This window comes from Centruroides sculpturatus, unplaced genomic scaffold (genome assembly GCF_000671375.1).
Source record: "Centruroides sculpturatus isolate CEXI.00-Female unplaced genomic scaffold, Cexi_2.0 scaffold245, whole genome shotgun sequence".
In the NCBI taxonomy this organism is placed as follows: domain Eukaryota; kingdom Metazoa; phylum Arthropoda; class Arachnida; order Scorpiones; family Buthidae; genus Centruroides; species Centruroides sculpturatus.
This window is the reverse complement of record NW_019384465.1, coordinates 385,330-408,768: the sequence shown is the minus strand read 5'-3', so window position 1 is coordinate 408,768 and position 23,439 is coordinate 385,330. Positions and strand designations below refer to the sequence as shown.

Genomic DNA, 23,439 nt, shown 5'->3' with positions numbered 1-23,439 from the left:
ATTATGGCAAATCAAATTTTTTTGTTTACAATTTTCGAAAGGAAAAATTGACTTTTATCAAGTAGCGTGACATTATGCGGTTTGAAGAAAGTAGTCAAACTGGAGAGATTATTATTAATTATGTTGACAGGAAACATTGTTTTTTTTCCTTATTTTAATTTTGCCCATTTCAAAAATATTCTCTCGTACATTTGAAAAGTAATAGAAATTGAAATTTATACGCCGATATTTCTTATTGTGAATTAAATTCGATTGTAAAATAACTTAACGCGTTAATCCGACGAATTGTTATTCATTGATAATTGAACGAACGTCCCCAAGGTTTTCAAATAGGACAAAAATTAATTATTTCTTCCGGATTACAAAGAGGAAACAATACGAATGTGTGACGTCACCAGGTTTAAAAATTTGAAAAAAATAATACTTATAAATTGGTAATTAATTGGAAAATCGATCGAGTTTCGACTATATTAAAAATTAAATGCGATATTTCGCTTCCTGACGCGGAATAATTAAAAATAATTCAAATAAAATGAATATTCTACGTAACGGAACCAAATCGCTTTTTGACGTCACACAACGTCGCCCCCCGCGTAAGTTTACTTTTGTTTTATAATCAAATCGGGCCGCTTTATATTTTTTTAAATGTTTAATAAAATTATTTTTCTTCTTTTGGCCGAAATACTCACCGACGCACAATCGACGCCATTTTGAGATACCAGCGTCCCTTTCGGTTGAAAATCGGCTTTAATTTTTGAAAAAATTACATGTAATAAAGTCTAAATAAATAACATGTCGACATAATTTATTATTTATTCATTTAATCGAATCTTTTTTAAGTTTCATTTATTTAAAAATTGAACCAGAAATGTCGTCTGCGCACATTTTAAAAACTGGATTGACAATTAGCCAAAAAATTCGCTTTTATAGCCCAACGTAAATAAAGTGGATTTTAGAATATTATATTTTAAATAAATTTATTTTTACATGTCGATTATATTTTTATGAATTTTATTAATATTAAATCAATAATTAAATTAATTTTAAAACATAATTGCCAATCAATATAAATGCAGTCGCTCCATTAAAGTAATCGTAATTATCGATACGAGTTACGTGAAAAAAGAATGCTCATATTAATAATTTAACTATTATTATATTAAAAACAAAAAAACAAATATTATTTTCTGCCTTGAAATAATTAAATTTAATATAAAATATTTAACAATTTCATTTCAATTTCATTTTTTTGAATTGTATGACCATAATTTTATGCCGTAAGTTAATTCCTTACGATGAAATTTTATCAATAGTTTTTATTTGTCATTTATCATAAAATTGAAATTTTGCCTTGTTGGATAAAGAATTTACAAAGTATTTACTTATGCCTGAGTCGGGTTTAATATTATTTTAAAGAACTTTTTTTTATGTATGTGAAAATTAAAAGATGATTTACTAAGATCTGTTTTTTTTAATTCTTTCCACTCTGTGGGCACTAAGAGAGTCTCTTTTTAGCAAGCCCATTATGAGTTTGGCTAGGCCCACAATAGGGCGGCCGGGTGATGAGGGACGGGGCCCGACACATCCAAACGGCCCCCTGAAAAATTCCTGGGGATTCTTCGACCTCGGTTCCCCAGAGCGGTAGGCTGCTACCTTGACCGCTCGGCCATACGGCCGTCTAGTAAAGTCTGTTACTATCCTGTGTGTAAAATGATATAACTTAAAAATCGGGATAAGAAGCGACTTTTTAGAAGTTAAGAAGAGCATTTAACCTCATGCCTCCTATTTAATCATTCTATTTTGTGAAAGACGAATCTCCATTGCGCATGAAATAAAAGCTCTGTTAATATTTGTAGAAAGGTAAGAGTGTCTGTTAGATGGCCAAGGCGGTTAGATACGTTAATCGACGCTCTGTGGATCCGAAATAGAATTATTGCGTTGAAATAATTTCAACGCAAGCAAATTTATGATACATATTAATAAATTTGTAACATTACATACAAGGTTAAGTTAATAAATAAAATGTAATAAAACAGTCTTTAAAAAGCAATAAATACTTAAGTGTAGTGTACACAGCAACACTTAAATGTCTACATCTAGTACATTATTTTTGGCTCTCCGTCCTGTGGGCACTAAGATTTTTTATATACCCATCATGGATTCGGCCAAATCAATAAGGGCAATCGGACGGTAAGGGACGGAGCCGACATATTCGGAACATACCTCCCATGAAAACTTTTCGGGGTTGCTCCTGATTCAATCCCGTATCCTCCAAAACGGTAGGCCGACGCTTTATCCGCCTCGGCTAATCGGCCGTTGTGTCGAATTTCGAATAGCGAATAGCGAAACCTAATAATTTTTTTTTTAATAGATATATAAATTATAGAAAAATCACCGATATAGAACCATACACAAGTAACTATGAAAGCGTACTTTACAGAAAACTGGATTTGAAAATTGTAGCAACCCTCGATTGCCTACCAAAAATTTGTTATGTTTTGTTACCGTTTAGAATTTTACATATCTCCTTATGGTCTTAAATCCTGAATATAATAGGAAAACTTTATTATTGAAAAATTGCAAAATTTTGAGTTAGCCGCATATGGTTTTATATCTACGAAATATCATTTGAAAAAAGAAAATATTCTGGCAACACTGTTTAAAATTTTTAAATCAGCCCACGTGTTATACTAAAAATTGAGCGCGTTATCCAAAACTATTTTGTACAACACACATATTCATTGACATCATCTTTGTAGCTGTAACTATAAGTCTATGCAAAAAGTGTTATTTGTGTGTTCTGTTGATAGATATTTTTCATAATATAGGAAAAAGAAAACCTACAACTAATTGAATAATTATGGCATTGTCTAATCGGATAAACAATAAACAAATATTCCATTTTTTGTACTAATAATAGATCTATCTAGAATACAGTATATAAATAGATTTATTTATGTCAATAAGTAATAGTTAAACTAAATATATTGTAATGCTAGAATACACCAAATGAGTCAAAATGCATGAAAATTTATTGAATATGCTATATTTCATTTATTTGTTGCATATTAGATCTGTACGTAAAAAGGTGAAACATTTAATAACAAAACCACCAACTTTATAAATTTTTCATAAGAGATTGGGAAATTTTTTTACAAGATGCAAACTTTATTACTTAAATTCTGTACAAGGAAAAAAACAGTAATTTAAGTATTTAATTCCTGGTACCAAAATATAATTGGCTTTTTTCAAATATAAGAAATATAGTATATGAATATTTAATTTTTGATTTGAATATTAAAAAATTGTATTTTAATGCATACTGTTCATGCATGGCAGTTTTAATATTTTTGGGATCTTCATTAACTTTCCTGGAAATACTTCTGAACATGCTAATGTCCTATTCATTCACTATTTGTGTAGTTTTTCCACAAAAAATAATGAAAGAAAAGAATACAGATACCAGTTGGGGTGACTATCACCGAAGTGCTTTTGAATGTCACTCAACCTACTTGCAATTAAAGCTCCATATACACATCCAGTGGTAGTTTCTATAAGAATGAAAGCATGATAAGTGTAATTTTAATGCAATGTTTTTTACTAACAGAAAATAAAATCTTTAAGATTGCTTTTTATTAATTAATAAAGAAACACTCTAGCAAGTTTTTAGGTTTCTGTACAAGTATTATTTTGAAACATTTACATATCTTTTGTCATTTTCTACCTCAAGGCACAAGAATTTTTCCTATTGCATAATCAGCAGAGAATTCATAAGATTTTGCTAGAAAGAAGTGATAAGGATGAAAGAGAAGAGAATAATGTTAGTGTAAAAAAAAGGATTTTGGTGCAAACTGAAGGAGGTAAATGTACTCATTAAATAATGGGGAAACTAAATGGTGCAAAAACATATCTAAACCATGACGTTTTGCATAAACTGCAAAATATCCATTAGTCTACAACATTTGAAGTTTGTGTACCTGCCTGCATTGTATGAGCAATGTTAAATAAGGCAAAATTATTAAGTGTGTAAATGTTTCTTTTAAATATTATATTTAACCATATACATATTAGAATATGTATTTACAAAGTAAACACAAATTTTTTGTATTTCCATTTTACATCATTAAATATATTAATCTGGCAGTAGGCCAGATTAATATATTTAATGATAAAATGTATTGGATACTGTTATATATAAATGATTAATTAACTATATCATATGCCATGCTTATCATTTTATTGTATTAAATAATCCATGATTATAAAAAGAACATTTTTTGCAGTCAACAGTTTGAACAAATTCATAAAATGTTTGATTTTAATAAATTCTAGCAATTATATAAAATGATTAATAAATAAATTTTTTAAAATTAAAATAAATAATTTTTGAAATTTTCAGTATAATTGAAAAGATCTACTGTATATAATATCATTTATATCTTATTTATTTATTTAATATAACAGAAATCAAGTATTGATATGTACAATGATTGGCAAAGAGAGCAAAAGAAAAATGACATTATTATATGAAGTTTATTGAATTTCATATAATAATTTANGATTTATTCATGTACGCACCAGACGGAAAAACAAAAAATATTGTGTATCCACAAGCACTCCAATAAATAAATAGAATTGAAACGACACTTTGAAATGTTTTCCCGATGAAAATGAATAATAATAATAATAATAAATTTCAATAAAAATGATAAAATGTAAATTGAATTTTACTATAACGAGTTTGCTTGAATTTCGTTTCTTCTGAGATCGCAGCAATGCGTGATGGGTAAGCTAGTAAATACATAAAAATATAAATATGACTTTTACAAAGGTAAAACCTTTCTTTTGCAAAAAAGGCATTAAAGACATTTAAAGAACATTTTATTTTGCTGCTAGTGCTTTTGATGCAGTAATGAGGACAATGCCCATTAATGTGTCGAAAGTGCTAGCAGCAAAATAAAATGTTCTTTAAATGTCTTTAATGTTTTTTTTGCAAAGTTTTTTTTTCTTAAATTAGTAAAACTATTGGCATGACATCCAATGCACAACTTTGATCATTTTACAAAGTTGATTTACACAAATGAATTTGCAAATGCCAGAAATATTGTCACTACATAATAATAATAATAATAAATTTATTAAATAGTTTTGTTAAAAAGTTTATAAAATTTTTAATGTAACTTTTAACTTTTAATCCCTTGCAACATATTTGTATTTTAATAATAACATTTTTCAATATTCAAAAAGATTGAAAATTCTAACTAATCTTTCTTCTTTTAGGCTTTGATTTTTTCTTTTTAGAGCCTCTTTTCTTTTTCTTAGTGGGTAACTTGACCATTTGTTTCTTTGTGTAATTCTTGGGCCTGGATGTTTTTTTTTTCTACAACTTCTCTTTTTCCTGCTTTTAACTGGATTGATGCAGGCACAAATATTCTTTTTAGTCTGGTTTGATTTCATATTCTTTGTCTTTCTATTTGAAGGTGTTTTCAATTTTTTTCAACAGCCTTGTCCTTAAATTTAAAAGCATATTGCAAGATTATTTTTATAAATATAAAATGAAAACTAACCAGATTGAAATTCTAAAATGTATAATTTTATATATTTTTTTTTAATAGAAAAGAGAAATGATGATGATGATTTATCTTCTAACTTAAATACGGTATTAAATCTTGATAGTGAGAGTGCTTCTGCGTAAGTAAAATAAAACAATTTTTATTTATTTATGCATTTGAATATAAATGCATAAATACAAAGCTACAAAAAAACCAAATAAACAGCAGAAAAAAAAATGGGAAATTCAATTTTTTCTGCTGTTTATTTGGTTTTTCTTTGTAGCTTTGGATCAAGTTTACCTAGTTTTTTAGTGATTGTATTTTATAAATGCATACATAATGTATTTTATATCAATTAATTAATTTGAGAATTAAACAAATTTAATAAACAAAATGATTTAAAATCTTCTAATGTGATGATGATTACTTAATTTTTTAGATCTGTGACTGATGAAAACTTTTTTGAAAATCTTTCAAAAGGTAATTATATTTTTATTATTTCTTTTTAATGATTTACAAATACAAACAAAATTATAAAAATAATGCTATTTATTGTGGTCACAATTACTTATCTGATATAAAAAGAAAACAATTTCTAATAAGTAAAACAGCAAAACCATATTTGGGACAAGACTATGTCTTAGAGACTCACTACTAAGCGGAATCACTGACACTCAAGTCTCATTCTCCAATCTTCTTTGGTATTGCTACTTTTGGGTGCGATTGTTCAAACTTCGCTGGTCATGACCACAAGGTCGTCCATGATGCATTTTTGATAAAATTAACCTATTCAATTTCAAAATTTCTCTCTGTTGCATGTCGTCCCGGGTTGAATTTTTGTTGATGCGTAATGAAAATTTCTCGTTTTTGAAAAAAATAATCGTGGCTATTGTATCGTCCGAAATTATTTTTTATTTTGCACAAACAATATACAGTTTAACCTGATTTTAACAATATCGGATGTAACGACAACCCTAATATAGTGTCAAATTTTTATTGGTTCCATGATTTTACTATACTAGATAATGTTAAAAAAAAACCTACTTGTAACGGCATAAAACCGTGTTTTAATGTCATATTTGAAGCACTCCCAAATTTACAAAATTAGATTACAAATTTTATTTAACAAAGAAAATACTGTGTGTTCAGCCCTAGGGTCAGAGTCCACTTCCTAGAATGACTGTGGGTGGTACTCTCACCACCTGACTTTGGTTTGCCTGTTTGTAGAGAGAGTCGCCATTTTGTATTTTATTTTGACTCAGTTCTCGGTCCCATGAGTATCTACAAGTCTGGTTTTTTATGCGCACATGATTTGGGCACCTAATACTCTGTACCAAATTGCAACTCCTTACATGTATTCCTTCATACCTCTAAGCTGGTAACACAGCAGGCAGTACGATTTTATAAACAAGACATAGTCTTGTCAAAAATACAACAAAAAATTATCTTATAGAAATTGGGATTGTTTTTTTCATTTGTAAAGATTTTTATAAAACTGTAAATTACAAGGTGTTTTTTATAAAAATGATTTTATTAGTCAGATTTACATTTTAAATTTACATGATGCATGAGTAAACTTAAAATTTAATGAAAAGTTTAAAAAAAAATATTTATTCTCAATTTTTACAAACAAAATGTTTGAAATGTGTTTAGATGAATATTTTTTATTCAAATTCTCTTTTAATATGTATGTGTGTATACAAATACACTCATTACAAAATTGACAAAAAGTTACACACCAAGGAGATGTTGGAATTGAACAAAACTTTATTAGAGCGAATGTATGGAAAGTAGTAATAAGTGATTATAATGTATTATACAAAGAGACCATTTCCTGTGGAATAGCAGTTTAATTTAAAGGAATCTTTAGTATGTTTAAGACTTCTTACCTAGATACAGCAATGATATGATTTGAAGGCTGGCATACAGGCACCATGTGCTATCCTGTAATATATTTTCTCACAGGATCTATCACATTCTGAATGCCTTTCCAGATCTTATGCCCTTGTAGATGGTCAAAGCTGACATACAAGGAAGGATTTGTAGGATCTGTCTGGCCCTACAAATGCTTCCTTGGTCTGTCACAGACACACACTTCCTTGGTCTGCCCTAGCTTTAGAGAAGGCAGACCAAGGAAGTGTGTCTCTGTGACAGAGGTCTTCCTGGGAAGCTCTAGCTGTGTGTAACTAAGTATTATTTAGCTGGAAAATCAGCTGTTTCCCTGTCATAAAACCTTGAAAATTTCATGATGAAACCAGANAGAAAACTCTTATTTTAGAAATGTTTGGTATATCTATTGGTATTTCTATATAATAATAATATTTTTTCAATTTTATAGCATAAAAATTTAATCTTTGCTATTTCTTTTTCCATTCATTAAAAAATTCATTTTCATATTTGAAAACTTTTCAATATGATATTGCTTAATTTATTTTAATTTCCTGAAATATTTATTTTAAAAAATTTTTAATATTCTGTATTAAAATATTTTATGCTTTATATTTTACATTCCAATTTGTTGTTATAATGTAAGACAATGATCTATAAATCCTTAATTTCTAATATTACAGTACAGTATTCTATAATTCTGTTTAGTTTTTACCATTACAATTTTCTTTTCATATACAGCCTCTCTCCTGCATTTTTGAAACTTGATATAACATTTTCATACTTTTTGTTTTCTGTGACAGATTCTGATATTTGTTTCTTTGTTAATTTATACATATTTTTATGTATGAAATATATATAAATTTTACATACTGTAGTTCTTTATTATTCTATTATTTGATATTGTGTGATATACTTGGATGAAAGTTGGAGTATATCTTTTTTGTAATTAAAATGTAGATCAAATTATCTATTATCTTCATTGTTGTAAATTTTCCTAGCTTCCCTAAATTTGTGTTGTTCTCCTAGACCAGGGATGGGCATCTTTTTAAGTGTTCATACCAAAATTACCACATCTATGATGCAAAAATCTTCTCATATGCTAATCAAAACTTTTGGAAGCCTATTATTATTTGGTGTCTTAAGTATTGTAACCTTTCCAAATAATCAAAAATTTGCATATACTTTATCCACACTTTAGAAACCCAATAAATTCTTTATGAAACAAAAAATATATATATAAAAAAATATTGGATATTCATTTTTTAAGGTGAGCCCAGTCATCAGTGTGTCCTAGACAATTACTGAGAATTTATAAATATACTAATTACCATATTTAGAATGTTTGTGAATGGTGTTAAAATTATCTTATATAATATTTTTTAGTGTTCTAATTTTATATTTCTAGACTATTTTATCTCTTAAATCTTTGATTCCATATTATTTCTTAAGTACTACTTGAGGTCAAAAACAATATTTTTATGTTTTGGAATAATATAGCTGAAATTACTTCAAAATGTCATTTTGTTCCAGCTTTGAAGTCTATAAATTTAAAGTCTTGAAGATGAAAAGTTTGAAAAACATTATAACAGCAGAAAATATTACACAATACATCATTATAATATCAAACATTAATGTTATATCACTTATACAATAATGTATAATATCAATACAACTGATATTATACTTTTACTATTACATTATGAGCCTTTATATTAGATGTGGTCTATTTTTGTAGCTACAAAAGGATACTATGGATAAGGATACATTTTTTAAATATATTATTATCCATAGTCCAAATATGAAATTAATAGCTTCTTACTGTATGCCCTATCACCCTTAATTCATCGTACTATTTAACATTACATGCAGTATACAGTAATTATATGTAATTTTTAGATTGCATTTTAGCATTTTCAATTAATAGTGAGATTGCGGCTGATGTTTTCATCTCTAAAACATGAATGTCGAATGTTGAGCACCACTTACAAGATAGCGACATTCGACGTTCACGTTTTAGAGATGAAAACATTGCCGCAACCTTGCTATTATGTAGTTTTTAATTCATTTGCTTAATACAGAATATTACAGTGCATTCAGGACTGGTGTAAAGTTAAATAGCACTCTCCTGCAAAATAGAAATTAGCATGTCTTCAAAATGGAAGATTAAATATAACAGTTATATTACATATAAATAAAAGCTTATTAGCACCTACTACAAATTCATGTGAATTAGCCTTATCATTTTTAATATATTCATAAATTTTTTTAGATATAACTATATAGATCATTCAGGTGTCAACTTGGGCCAACTTAAGCACCCATGGTCCATAGTCTTGCTTTAAAATTTTTCTGGAATTTTGTTCCTTGATACCTTTCCTTACCTTGCATCTGGTATTTACCTGTATTTTTATTAATATTAAACTTTCATTTAAATGTTTATTTATTTATTTTTTACTCAGCTTTAACTGTTGCTGAAGAGATTGTAGCCAAAATATATAAAAACAGATGAAACAAAAAACTTTATACTCGTAATTCACTTACGTTTCATTCTACAGCTATTGTCAAAAGTTCTATAAAATTTTATTATTACCAAATAGGAATGTAATCAAAGCAGTATTTTTCATTTTAAATATTAAAATAAATATTAATTTATTTTATTAATCTTGAATATCATCAGTTCATAAATATTTGTAAATGATTCATATGATGTAAGTACTATTTAAAGTAATGTGATAATAGATCCAGAAGACCCAAACAGGGCTAACAAATAAATTTAAATTTTTGTTGTGTGTCAATGAGGAGGGCTTAAGCCTTTCTTCTCTCTATATCTGCCATTTATAATAAAAATAATAATAAAATTTGTCTTTTAGAATATTTTATTTAGCTTATAACAACTTTTATATCACCATGTTTAACCATCCATACAATTCAAATTTGCAATCTGGTTACTAAGAATCAATGTTTTAATATATTCTGTCACTAGATTAAATCTGTGTTTATTAAATGTTAATGAATGAAAAAAAAGGATGTAGTTGCCAAATATATTATTTTAAAAGTATAAAACTTAAGCAATGATATAGTTTAATTTTCTACTTCACAATTAAATAGTACAAAATTTAACTATAGTTTTGTAGTTTAGCTTAATTTTTTATATTATGATATTTGAAATAAAAAATCTTTATAATTATTATTTAACTATGTAAAATTTACATGAAAATTTGTTTTCAACAAATTGATAGCTTCATTTAATCATTAAAATGTATAAATTACTAGAATAATGATAACTGTATATCTTTAATGAATTAAATTCATTTTTATTTAACAACTATCTGTGTATAATGTTAATTTTTATGTTTTTAAGGATTCACATTTCTTAATTTTTTTCTTAATTAATTATTATAATAATTAATTAAACTTCTTAATTAATTAATTATTTTTAATATGTATTAGAATAAACACTGTTCATAAAAGCTTATTATTTTGAATTGTTTTATAACATTCAAAATTTTTTTATATTTTTAATACTGAAAAATATAAAATGAAAATTCTTAGACATAAAACATGATGAGAATTGATAAAACAAGAATGTCATCCATTGAAATAACAACATTATTTGTTTGTCATTTATTAATTATACCATAAGTAATGAATTTGTAATTTAAAAAAATATAATTTTATAAAATTGTATAAATATGACTCAAAGAAATTTTGAGATAATTATATTTAATTTTATTTATTAAATAAAATTTAACATCATTGTAATGAAAGTGATATTCGATAACAGATAATTTAAATGTAATTTGAAAATATTCTTCCACTTTTTACGAAACATATAGAAAATTTGAATTAGAGAGGATGAATCTTTATATATTATATATAAAGTATTTTTAAAAATTTTGACTCTCATAAAATACAGGATGTTTATAAAATAACTATCAATTTCCTCAAATCACTGACTGATCAATTTATTTTCTAGGTTTTGTAAAGTATGCTGATGACTGAAGAACAAATATAATAGTTGAGATATGTCTATAAAGTTTGACAACAGTTCATTCATAAATTCCAGAATTCCATGACTATCTGAATGAAATTTTTTTGATGAGGTTCAACTAGATTTTGATAACAGAATGTCTTCTATTTTATCACTTTTTAAATTTGATTGTAATACAAATTACAGATTTTAAATACATGTACTTGGTTTCTTAATTTAGTGAATCATATTAATAGAACCATAGATTGAAATAAAAGTTGCTGATTTTTGATGTATTTTATTTTTTAAATATAAAATTAAAAAGTTATCATCAGATGAGTAAAACTTTTGTGATATATTGTTTCTTCCTACTTGATTGCTTGCTGTTCTCTTGGTTGTATATTCTTTGGAATTAAGCACAAATTTGCTATTGAAAACTTATCATATAGGAATACTTTTTTCTAAGGAAAAAGTAGATTTTATTTTCTATTTTTTTATTTAAAAAAAAAATGCATTTTGAGCCATATGCCCCTCTTCAATCCTTATTAGATACAGTACTTCCTGATATTAGTACAGTGAGGCATTTTTACCTTGTTTTTAAAGTTTTTGTTTTTACTCCTTTTATTTGTCAATTTTTTCTATATTTTTAGCAAGGTTTATTTTTTTAATTTTACAGTATTACTAGTTTAAACATTTTTAACACTTAGTTATTCCAGTTGTCACCATTAGTTATATTATAGTTTTATCATTATATGTAATAAGGACTGAAGTGGGGTATATGGCCAGAAATGCATTTCTTTAAAAAAAAACAGAAAATAAAATCTACTTTTTCTATCGTAAAAAAGTGTCCTGCATGATAAGTTCTCCATAGCAAATTTATACCTTATTCCAAAGATTGTTTCTTCCATTGATTTTATGATAAATATATAATTACAATAAATATTTTCAATTTTATCTGTTGCTAAACATTACATAAATATTTCTTTTTTTATCTGTTACATTTCTGAAACTTTTTTATGCTATAAATAAACTTAATTATGATTTTTATGCATTTTTTCTTCTGAAAGACAATATGTGCTGAAAAATAATACTAATGTTTCATTATTACTTATTCAAAATTTTGAATTACTTTAAATAAATTTAAGATATTTTAATCTTTATAAAAAGATAATGATATTTCTACTTGTTAAAATGCAGTTTTTAAATTATTTTGCATTATTAATTTATTAAATAAATAAATTTTTTAAGCTAATTGGATTTAGAAAAATAATTCTCATTATCAATTAAGTTTTAATACATGAAATTAATATATATAATATTTATTACATGCAAATTTTATATGAATGAATAAAGTTCTGATTTATGAATTATAATAAGCTATTTAAAATCTGTAACAACCCAGAATGGAATATAACAATTTATTGTAAAGAATTTTTTAGTGGTAAAGCTAGTTAAATACAGAAAATTTCAACAGTAATGTTTTTCTTTTCTTGGTTTAATCATATAAATAATGAGTACGGAATTACAACTAATTGATGTTATATTATTTAATCATGTCTAATAATTTTTCTCCTCAGTAGCTTTAAGAATACTGCTTTATGACTAGGTAATTGAAAGGATAGTTAAAAACAAAATTTTTCCCACTACTGTTGAATAGTTTTCTTCAGAATGTCACCCTGCCTTTTATTGCACCCTGTAATAAAACTACTTGAATTGCTAAGAATGGGGAAGAGATTGTTTCTGATGATTTTCCACACTTTGACCCTCCCCATTGTAAAAGTAATTGGTGAAACCACTTTGAATTAGTTTGTTGTTAAATGGTTGTGTAAGTTGAAATTACTTAAAAAATTGCTTTTGTGCTTCTCTAATTGGTTTGTTTTCTTGCTGGGAGGATTGCTGTTAGTACTTTTCTGTTAGTTTGAAAAGGATATTCCTGTTAACAACATCTCTCCACACAAGGTAGGACTTTTTAAAATATTATCTAAAGTATATTGATTTAAATTAAACTGTACACTTACAAATGCAAGTTATTTATTATTTACATAGTTTATAGTTAAATGTAAGTTTTATTAATAGGAATATGTTTGATTTTTATTTCATAAACTTAAAAATATTTTCTCTTTAGCTCTGTTGGATATTTGATGCCAGTTGCACTTTGTATTTTTGAAAATAATTTGATTTAATAAGAAAATATGAAGGTATGTTCTATCATAATTTAGCATGTTCTTCAAACTGTAGTATTTGAATAATTATAAACTGGAACTAGAACTTTTTTATTATTAACATATTGCACTTTATAATTTATAAATAACTATTATTATTTTTTTAAGTCATTAAATTGTATTATATCTTGCACATTATAAACTTTGAAATATATATAAATTTTATTTACATTATTTATACAAAAATTAGTTCTGTATATTATTTATTAAATAATTATTAATGAAATAAGCACTGGTATAAAATGCAATTAGTGGGAAAAAAATATAAAACATTTTAAATTTATAGTGAAGGATTCTTCTCATTAAATTTATGATTTAGATAATGAAATTATTATGCATTTTAATTAATTAACTTAAAATGTTTTTTAATGTTTTTATTTATTAATTCTAAATGTTCTCAAATATAATTATAGAGATTTTTGTTTTAAAAACATTTCAGGTATTTTTTAAATTAGATGTGAAGATAGTTTAAAGATTGTGTATTATATGACATTAAGATATCATAAGATTTTTTTGAATAATTCATGAAATTTATGAACGATTATTATTGAAACTAATTAGCATGAAAATCTCAATTGAAATTAATAGAATTATTTAAATATATTTTAACTTTTCATCAACAATATAAATGATTGTAATCCATATTTTGTCTAATTAAAATAGCAGTAGCAAAAATTATTATTTACTATTATTTAATCCCATTTGAGCAATAATTTTTTTTACAATATTTGTATGGCTTTTCCACTTCTACAAGTACTTGTATATACTATTTTACTATTAATTTCTATATTGCACTGTAAATTTTGCAGTGAGGATGCTCTAAAGATATCAATATAGTTTTCACCAGCTAATATTTAATATAACATTATTTTAGTTCTTTCTCTTTTTCTTTCTGATCAGTGTTTCATTCTGCTGTTTTTTTTCCAATTTCCTGATTGATTAACTGTACAAATTAACTATAAAAATTGGAATTAATTACTTAAAAATGCTATAAAAACCAGAAAAAACACTTAATATACAATAAAATATGCTAATTTTATATTCTTGGAAATAAGATCCCATTCCAACTTAAAAATGAACTCCATTTATGTGGAAAAATGTGGAAAAAATAGCAAAAGTTAACTAGGAACTGAGTTTAAATTAATAATAATGTTATGTTGAATCAATTTATTAAATTATAATAAATATCAAAACATAATATAAATTTTGATACTATAAGAGGAGCAAAATTAATTTTAAATAAATATTTTATATTTGAAAATCTCCCCTTTGTTTCTCCAAGTTTTTCCATTATATATTCCAGTTTCAAAGACTTAACAAATAAAATAACAAAATCATTGAGTCTATCCTCACTTGAAAAATTGATTTAATTTGTTTTTTTCAGTGATGAATTAATGAATTTACATCAGCTTTTTTCATGCAATTAATTATCAGTTAAAAAGAAGTCATTAGTTTTATTATTAAGTGATGAGATTTTTCTTGGTGCTAATTGGTAACTAAGTGTTATTCAAATAATTTTAAAAATTATATTGTTTTTTTAAAAATACAATTTAAATGTTAACACATTATATAACGCTATAATGTGTTATATAGGCTACCATTGTGAAATATGGAATTAGAATTCTTCTGCTATGGGATCAAGTAAAAAAATTCCACAAACTATAATTGGGGAAAGCCTAGTCCATGGGACTCTTTGTCTGTCTTTTTTAATTGATGCAATACTGTATTCTATAATCCACAAATCCATAAAAATTAAATAAATAAATAAAAATTTATTGATGTAATTATCTGTTTCCTCTCCCTGGAAAATTTTCTGTGGTCACCTGTAATCATAGTTACATGTTGCATGTTTGCAAGGTGTGAAAGATTTTAGTGCAATAATGAAATAGTAAATAATATAATTAAGAAACTTTATTACTGTATTTGTTTATTATATTTATTTTATTTTAGTCTAGAGCTGAGTGTACATTGGCTCTTATAATTTATTATTTTTGAGGTGTTTAAACCACAATTTAGGCAGTTTTTCATGTTCTAGATCATCATAATTGTTAAGAGTTTTTCCTGTGTATTACTATAGAAGATTATTTCTTCGTCATATCCGATTTTCTTAAAAAATCTACATTGTAATTATCACTACGACGCCAAACTGGCGAATTTTAGAGTTCTAAATAAAATAATTCTTTCGTTATTACAATTATTAAAGAATTATCTTGTATGACATTTATATTTTATTAGATTTTATCATAAACATAAAAAATTAATAAGTTAAGAATAGTCATTCGTTTTTTCTTTTTTTGTTAATAGTTTTGGGAGGATTCAAAAGTAGTTGTTAACATTGAAAACCACAAGTTTTGGTTGGATGAGGGATGCTAGTTGGGGACTGGTAACCCAAATTGCCGCTGACCTTCAAAACAATTACTGTATTTGTTATTCACTTGAAAATCTATAAAATACATTAAAAAACCTAGAAACGTAAATGGAATATATTTCGTTTATTTATTTTTAATAATATAACGCTGAAACAGACCCAGACATAGTCTTGGTCCACTTCTCTCAGACTCTGGCCTAAAATAACCGTTTCATGTAAAAAAAAGACTAAAAAATGATATAAAATTTACTTTGATAAATAGCGAAAATTGTTTTTTATTTAGTCTAATCATATATTTTTATTATTTTCGGAGGGAGTGAGACTATATTTGTGACTGGTCTAACTTTGCCTCTCAAAGAGTTGACATTTAAAAATAAAAATAACGATTTATATTTATTGCTGTCGTAGAAATATCTTTATTGAATCTGATTTTTTAATAACTGTTTAGTTATATTTGTTTGTTTGTCTGCCATATCGGTGAATATGATTTTCTTCTCATTCTTACTTTCCCAGCTGTTATGTATAACAGAGGAAAAGTATAGCGATCGATCGGTCCAAAAATTATCCCCCAGATCTTTAAATTTTTGGACTTAGGACATTGAAACGTCGAGAAATGAAAAAAATTCGGGGTTTTTTCTGTATGTATTGATATAGTGTGTGAGGAGAGGCAGGATTTTGTTCACCCTCTTTGAAGCTTAATAATTCCTGTGCTTTTTGTCGAAAATTTCTGAAATTTCGCAGTGATGTTTGTTTATTAGGGGAATTGATGCTATTAAAATTTGATGATTAAAGGTTGAGGAGATGGAGAGATAAAGGGGTTCGTATGTATCTCCAGTAGGTTCGAACTTAATGACGATTTTACTCATTATACATTTTTTTTTTTTTTTGTAAAACCCATCCCTACCCTCGAAATTAAGCATTTTTGCTGTTTTATAACAGTTAAAAATATAAAAAGTTTTTAAAATAAAATGTCATAACAGATAGCGCCACTAAATGTTTCTAGGAAAGTTAAACAACTTGTTGCTGGATTTTTTCTTTCTACAATTAGTACAAAATTTTCATATTCCAGTTTTAAAAAAGCTTTTTAGTTTAATAATTAATAACGTGAATAGTTGCATTATTAGATTATTCTTTAATTCATTTAATCTTCAGTTTTCTAGTGTGTGTTAGGCCAGTATATTTAAGATGTGTTTGTGTGTTTTGTCGAAATAGTGCTGATTCTTACGTCATTTTGACGTCGTTTTTATTATTTTTTAGAATAAGGAAGCATAAAATGACGTCAAATTGACGTAATGCTGCATACTGTTCTGATTCTGATAAAACGAATGCAGCTTAATCACTTTTATTTGTTTCAATCGAAGTTATCATTATTTGAATAGCATATACAGTATAATTAAAATGCAATAATTAACCCACATTTTTAATAAATTATAGTAATTTAGGTCTTCTCTTTCTTTTTACATTTTGAAATATAGTATGCAATTAAGTTGAATAGAGACGATTTATTTAGAAGGGGTCCCAGGCACTAACATTCACTGCCCTCTCTATCTCTAGCTCTTGACTGTTCTGTTCACATTTGTGAGGGTTCCTGTAGCCACTGATGCACATGCAAATTCTACTAGAGATCGTTCGAAAATTACATAACACTTTGTAACACTTCCATACATATCCCAAAATTATGCAATGCATGTCCATGATCACATATCCCTTAATTATACCAAAGAATAATTTTGAATATAAAGTACATTCATTATTCATTAATTACATATATTTGGTACAGTATAGTACAAAGCAGTTACATCAGTAACTGCTTTGTACTATATCGAATATATACTAATGTATTGTACTGTACCTGATACATGCAATTATCCTATGGGCAAAAAGGGTAATTGCTTGGGGCCTCTCGTTGTGTGGGCAAATCAATATTTTATAAAAAAAACTTTCCTCAAAAAATTCCGTCAAAGAAAAATGTCTGGAGCCAACTCTGTACATGTAGTTTCCTAATATAAATTCACCTGGGCCTCGTAAAGGTATAATGTGCCACTGAGTTACATAAATAGCATGATTTACAGGACCCCGGCTAATGGAGAGCTGTCAGTGCAAAGACCATTTTGGAATCCCCTTTCGGAGACTCTGCTTATACAAATAACATAATGATATTGAAGTAGAAAAATAATTTAGTATAAATGTTAGCCCATGGCCAAAGTTATTTTATTATTTGGAAAAAATCAGAAAATGGACAATTTTTTCCCCCTGATGGGTCCCATGTGCCCTGGGGCGGTGCCTTAGATGCAACCTCTTCTAAGGCCTGATGATTTGTTACGCAATACTTAAGAAATAAAAAAAATGAATCATTCTGTTATCCAAAGATTGAAACACTAACATTACATAACATTTTTGTAAACATCTCATTGTAACACATTTATAAAGATTACCCACCCTCTCACCCCAACAGTGGTGTGTTATCCTAAGGGCAAAAAGGAAAATTTTATTAGTCCCCATCAACAAGGGGTCTTAAACCAATCTTTTATAAGAAAATATTTCCCTTAAAAAATTTCCTCAAATAAAATTTCCTCTAATTCAAATTTGCCTGGGCCCCATGAAGGTATAACGTGACACTACAACCCCAACATAACACAGCATAACAATTAACCACACTCTCGCCCTCCCACCATTTTTGCTATGTAATTTATGGACAACCGTAACAAGAGATAACAAATAATTGTATGACTCTACATTAAAATGTTAAATATGTGCAGTTTTATGTAAAACTAAGACTAAATTTTGAATATTCTTGATGAAATTTAGCATAATAAAATTATTTTTTCTTCTTTCTAACTATAATTAATGCAGTTTAAAGTGTAATAATGTTATAAATTTTAAAACTTAAAATATTTTGATAAATAATACATTTTGTTACTCAAGTTAATATTCTTGTTTTAATTAGATTGAAGACAGCAACAAACTTTGTGTTCAGCCACTTGGACGAGATGAACAAGGGAATATTTATTGGTATTTTTATGGATTGCGTCTTTATAGAGAAGAATGTTCCATACCACCAGAAAGTCTGAAAATGCTGTGGTTAGTTGTCATTTTTTTTTTTAATATTTAAAATTAGCTGCATGTGCCTGTCTTTGTTTGGGGTTTGAAAGTGGAATTGGTGAGTTTGGATTAGGAAAAGGAGTTAAAACAATGGTCTTAGTAATCAAAATGGTTAAGTTCTGCACTGTGCCAGTGCACTCAGCACCTGTATCACACTGGCAATCTAGGGTCTCTAGATATGGCCAAAATTTAAATTTTAATATTCTTAATACTGTAATGATTTTATAAAATGGATCTGGCAGGGCATGTGTCCTGGGCACCAGATAAAGTCTGTAATTATTTGAATTATTTAGGAAATTATTTGATTTATGACAGATAAAGAGGTGTTGAGAGGAAAGTGTGTATAAGAGGAAGGCTGTGGATTGTTGCATGGCATCACATGTCATCAACATCCCTAACCTCTGTAATAAGGGAGGGAACAGCAAGATCTTTGTTCCTGATGACGGAGACAAAAAATGTTTTTATTAAACGTTAACCTAATGAAACTTTTTTAAGCATGATATTACAAAAGCATTTAGCCATTCATTCTCATTAGTGATTTAATTTTCATGTAGAAATTACTCTGCTTTTCTTAATATTTTTAATATGTATTTTTTTTATTTGATACATATATTTAATATAAATTATTTCTCTTTTTTGATATCATTTGTCTCTTAAATTAGTTAGTTTAAATATTAAATTGCTTTTTCTTTACATTACTGACTTTCCTTTTTTATGGAAATTATTTGAGTTAATCAATGCACCTTTAACAATGAATGAAGTTGAAGAAATGCTAATATTTTCAATCTGCTTAATGGAGCATCTTTAGATGTGGACAGATGAAAGAGAAATTACTTTCTAGTTATTTCACTTTCATCTGTCTCTGCTGAAAGATGGTCCACCATTAAAGGTGCACTGATTAATTTAGCATATTAACAGTTACCTACCAGTGACCAAGTGGATAAAATCACCGAACACTGTGTAGTTGGTTGTGAGTTTGAGCCTTGCCAATAAACTAGCCACATGAAATTTTCCAGTTTGAACACCTAAATAGAGACTTGCTTTATTTAAAAGATTTATTTCAACTTACACACACACAAAACATTTTTTATTTTATTGTAGAGATTTTAAAATATGGAATAAATTTTAACTATTAGGGAAGAAGAATGGAGAAGAGAATGTGAGAAATATTTTAACAATAAAGAAAGAAAAATGAAGTATAAAAGCAAAATTAAATATTATCGAAAGAAAATGAAATCCTTTGAAAAGTAAGTCATGTAATTAAAGTTATTATTTTGATTTAATTTTCAGCCTTTTTGTAGAATTTTCAAAAGTAAATAAATTTTAAAATAATTCTTGAAGTAAAGAATAATTAATTAGGTAATATCTTATTACATGTAAAATGTTAATAGATTAACAATAACAAACTTAGAAACTAATTAATTAGAGTTAATAAGTTTCATCCAAATATAACAGAATGAACCATTGCAGTGTATGGAAGAAAACAAACTTGGCACCTTTAATAGTGAATAAAACTTTATAGATTGTAAACATTCTTGACCTGGTTACCAATAACAGCACTAAGATTTTCATTCTGGGAGGTGGAGATGTTTTAGTGGGGTGAGTGTTATCAGCACATTTTATCATGAAACTGGTTTTGAAAATTAGTTTCAATCAACTTAGTTTAGTAATAAATTTTCAATAAGACATATAAGCAGAAAAAAACTTTTAGTGGGAATGGGTAATTACTTGATGAGTAATCAATTCATATTTAATGAAAATCCCCAATAATGGGTCAGTATAGGTAGACTTGAATAAATTATTTCAGGGTGGATGAATTGATGGGCAAGAAGAATTTAGGATGGGCTGTCACTCACTTTCTCTCTACCCTAGCACTGTCCATGCTGGTTAACACTATCTTCAGATGTATGAAAATGGAACAGCATTTGTATTTCATTTTTTTATGCTTGAAGATGGTCCATTAACTGGGTTAAAAATATTTGTAATTTACAAAGTTTTACTCACTATTAAAGGTGTTGTATTTGTTTTATTTTTCTTGGATATTATATAATTAACAATTTTTACTTTTTACTATAAAGTCTTTATTAATAAATATTAATTAAAACAATATATTATAAAGAGGGAATTTTTGAATAATAGAACTAAAATTTTATCTTAAATATTTCTAAAATTTTAAGTTATGGAAATCGTTATAAGTTATATAAAGTGTTATGCAGGAAAATAGGCATTTATAAATCGGCAGTTATTAACTTTTGAATCTTTATTAATAAATTTTATGTACAAGATTTCAAACAACATCCTTTGTCATTTATAATTTGAAGACAATATCATGCAAGTGAGCTTCATTTATGTGTCAACACTCTTTGAATCTTTGAAGTTTGTCATGTATAGACTGGTACAACATATTCTCGCATATATTATTGATTGCATGACAAATTTTTGCTGTAAGAGTTTCAATATTGTTTAGATGATCTTTGGCCATTATTTGGCTTTATTACAAAATTATTTTAGGATTTTCAATTATTATATAACTGGTATTTTAATTATTATATAATGTTTGCATGTGTATACACTCTTAATTGTGGTATATAAGTTGATTTGGTATATAAATTAATTTCATGCCCATATATTTAGGTTTATATTTGCTTTACATATCAACTCCTAAATATATGATAAGCTTTACTTGTCAATGTGATACACAGTATTTCAATCAGTCATATGTCAGACATTTCTTTCAGATTTAAAGAAATAAACTTATATATGAAGATATGCATATATATATCTTAAAAGAATATAATAAATAATGGAAACACTTAAATGCCTGCTGTTTATTTCAGAAATAAATTGAAGAATTTGAAAGATCAAAATCATTCACAACCAAAATGGACTGTTATATGTAACACCTTAGAAGATTGGTATAAGTTAGCAGAAAGACTTCGTAAAAGCAAATCATTATGGGAGAAAAAATTATACAATGTTTTAGCTGATGGATTTCTTGCTGCAATAGAAAAATTAGCTGAAGAGAAGGTATCAAAATTTATTGTTATATTAATGAACTAATTTATAAAATTTTGTAAAGAACTAATAATATATTTTTGACAAAATGATCAAATACCAAGTAAATGCAATGGAATTAGTCATAAAAATAGGTTTAACTGTTGTTTACAATATGTTACAAGTGTTTTTAGTGTTGAAGCTTTAATACTTTATGCTGAAATTAATTTATTATACTGCCTGAATTTAATTTATCTGAATACAATATGTAATTTTGTTTTTGTAGGGTGATATTTCAGATTACAAATATACAGAACGACGATCTTCTGCTAGAATTGAAGAAAAGCAAAGAGATAAGGTTTGAAAATATTTTTAAACATTTTATTTTATTTAAAATATGGTACTATAAATATTTGAATTTTTAGGAAATTTTTGACAATTTTGCATTAAGAAATGAACAGACAATNAATATACATAAGTTTTATAAAATTTATAAAATTATCTTGATTTAAAGCATACCTTGAGTACGACTGTTGTTAAAGTTGTACACAATTGATTATACTTTCCACTTATAAACCAGTTTTGTAAAATCCTTGATTTAAAACATACTTTGGACTCAACAATTATCAAAATGGTATACAATTGATTTGCTTTCCACTCATAAATCAGTTTTGCAAACCCGCCTTACAAAATCTTTACTTCCTTTGATATGCATTGACAATATAGTACGAATTTACATATCTTCTACAATATAATACAAATTTACATATCTGACGTCTATTATATTTTCACAGTGTATATGATTGTTGATTTATTTAATATTTAATATTATAAATTATTATATGAACTAATAATAATAGGATGTCTTGAAGTTGGTAAACATGATTAACATTTAATATAAATTTACCTATTATTTGACACCTATTACAATATTACAGTTTTTTGTTATTGATTAATGATAGTTCTTGCACATTTCAGTTTTAAATACGTAATCCAATTAATAGCTTTTCAAACAGAATTTATTCTTTGGCATCTATAGGCAACAAATTAGATTCTTTTCAGTTTATCATATTTCAGACAGAGTATATGAATTTTAGTGTGTGAACAAAGTGATATTATTCAACGGATTATTGTGCCATTTAATCTAACATGCTTTAATTTGTCTATTTTATTATTTGTTTAAAAATCTGCAAAAATAATCATTATCAAACATTTCTAATACGTAATGCCTATAGATTGTTAATTCTGTTGAATGGTTTTCATTTTAAACATTTCTCATGGCCTTTGAAATTGTGTAATTTTTGGCAATTTCATTTCTTACAAATTTTGTTTGGAATATGA

At 26.5% G+C, this 23,439-nt stretch overlaps 1 protein-coding gene and 1 long non-coding RNA gene across 2 annotated transcripts; both read left to right on the top strand.

Annotated features, from left to right (window-relative positions):
• Positions 1-433: 433 nt before the first annotated feature.
• Positions 434-11,459, top strand: LOC111621015. Its single transcript, XR_002755996.1, has 2 exons — positions 434-593; positions 11,419-11,459. It is a non-coding gene; the product is annotated as an uncharacterized LOC111621015 (long non-coding RNA).
• Positions 11,460-12,896: 1,437 nt separating this feature from the next.
• Positions 12,897-22,610, top strand: LOC111621030 (cat eye syndrome critical region protein 2 homolog). Its single transcript, XM_023363071.1, has 8 exons — positions 12,897-13,191; positions 13,304-13,371; positions 13,538-13,610; positions 18,950-19,083; positions 20,241-20,351; positions 21,942-22,131; positions 22,385-22,456; positions 22,524-22,610. The coding sequence occupies exons 3-8, from the start codon at positions 13,605-13,607 to the stop codon at positions 22,608-22,610; spliced, it is 600 nt and encodes a 199-aa protein (XP_023218839.1). The 5' UTR covers positions 12,897-13,191; positions 13,304-13,371; positions 13,538-13,604.
• Positions 22,611-23,439: the final 829 nt, after the last annotated feature.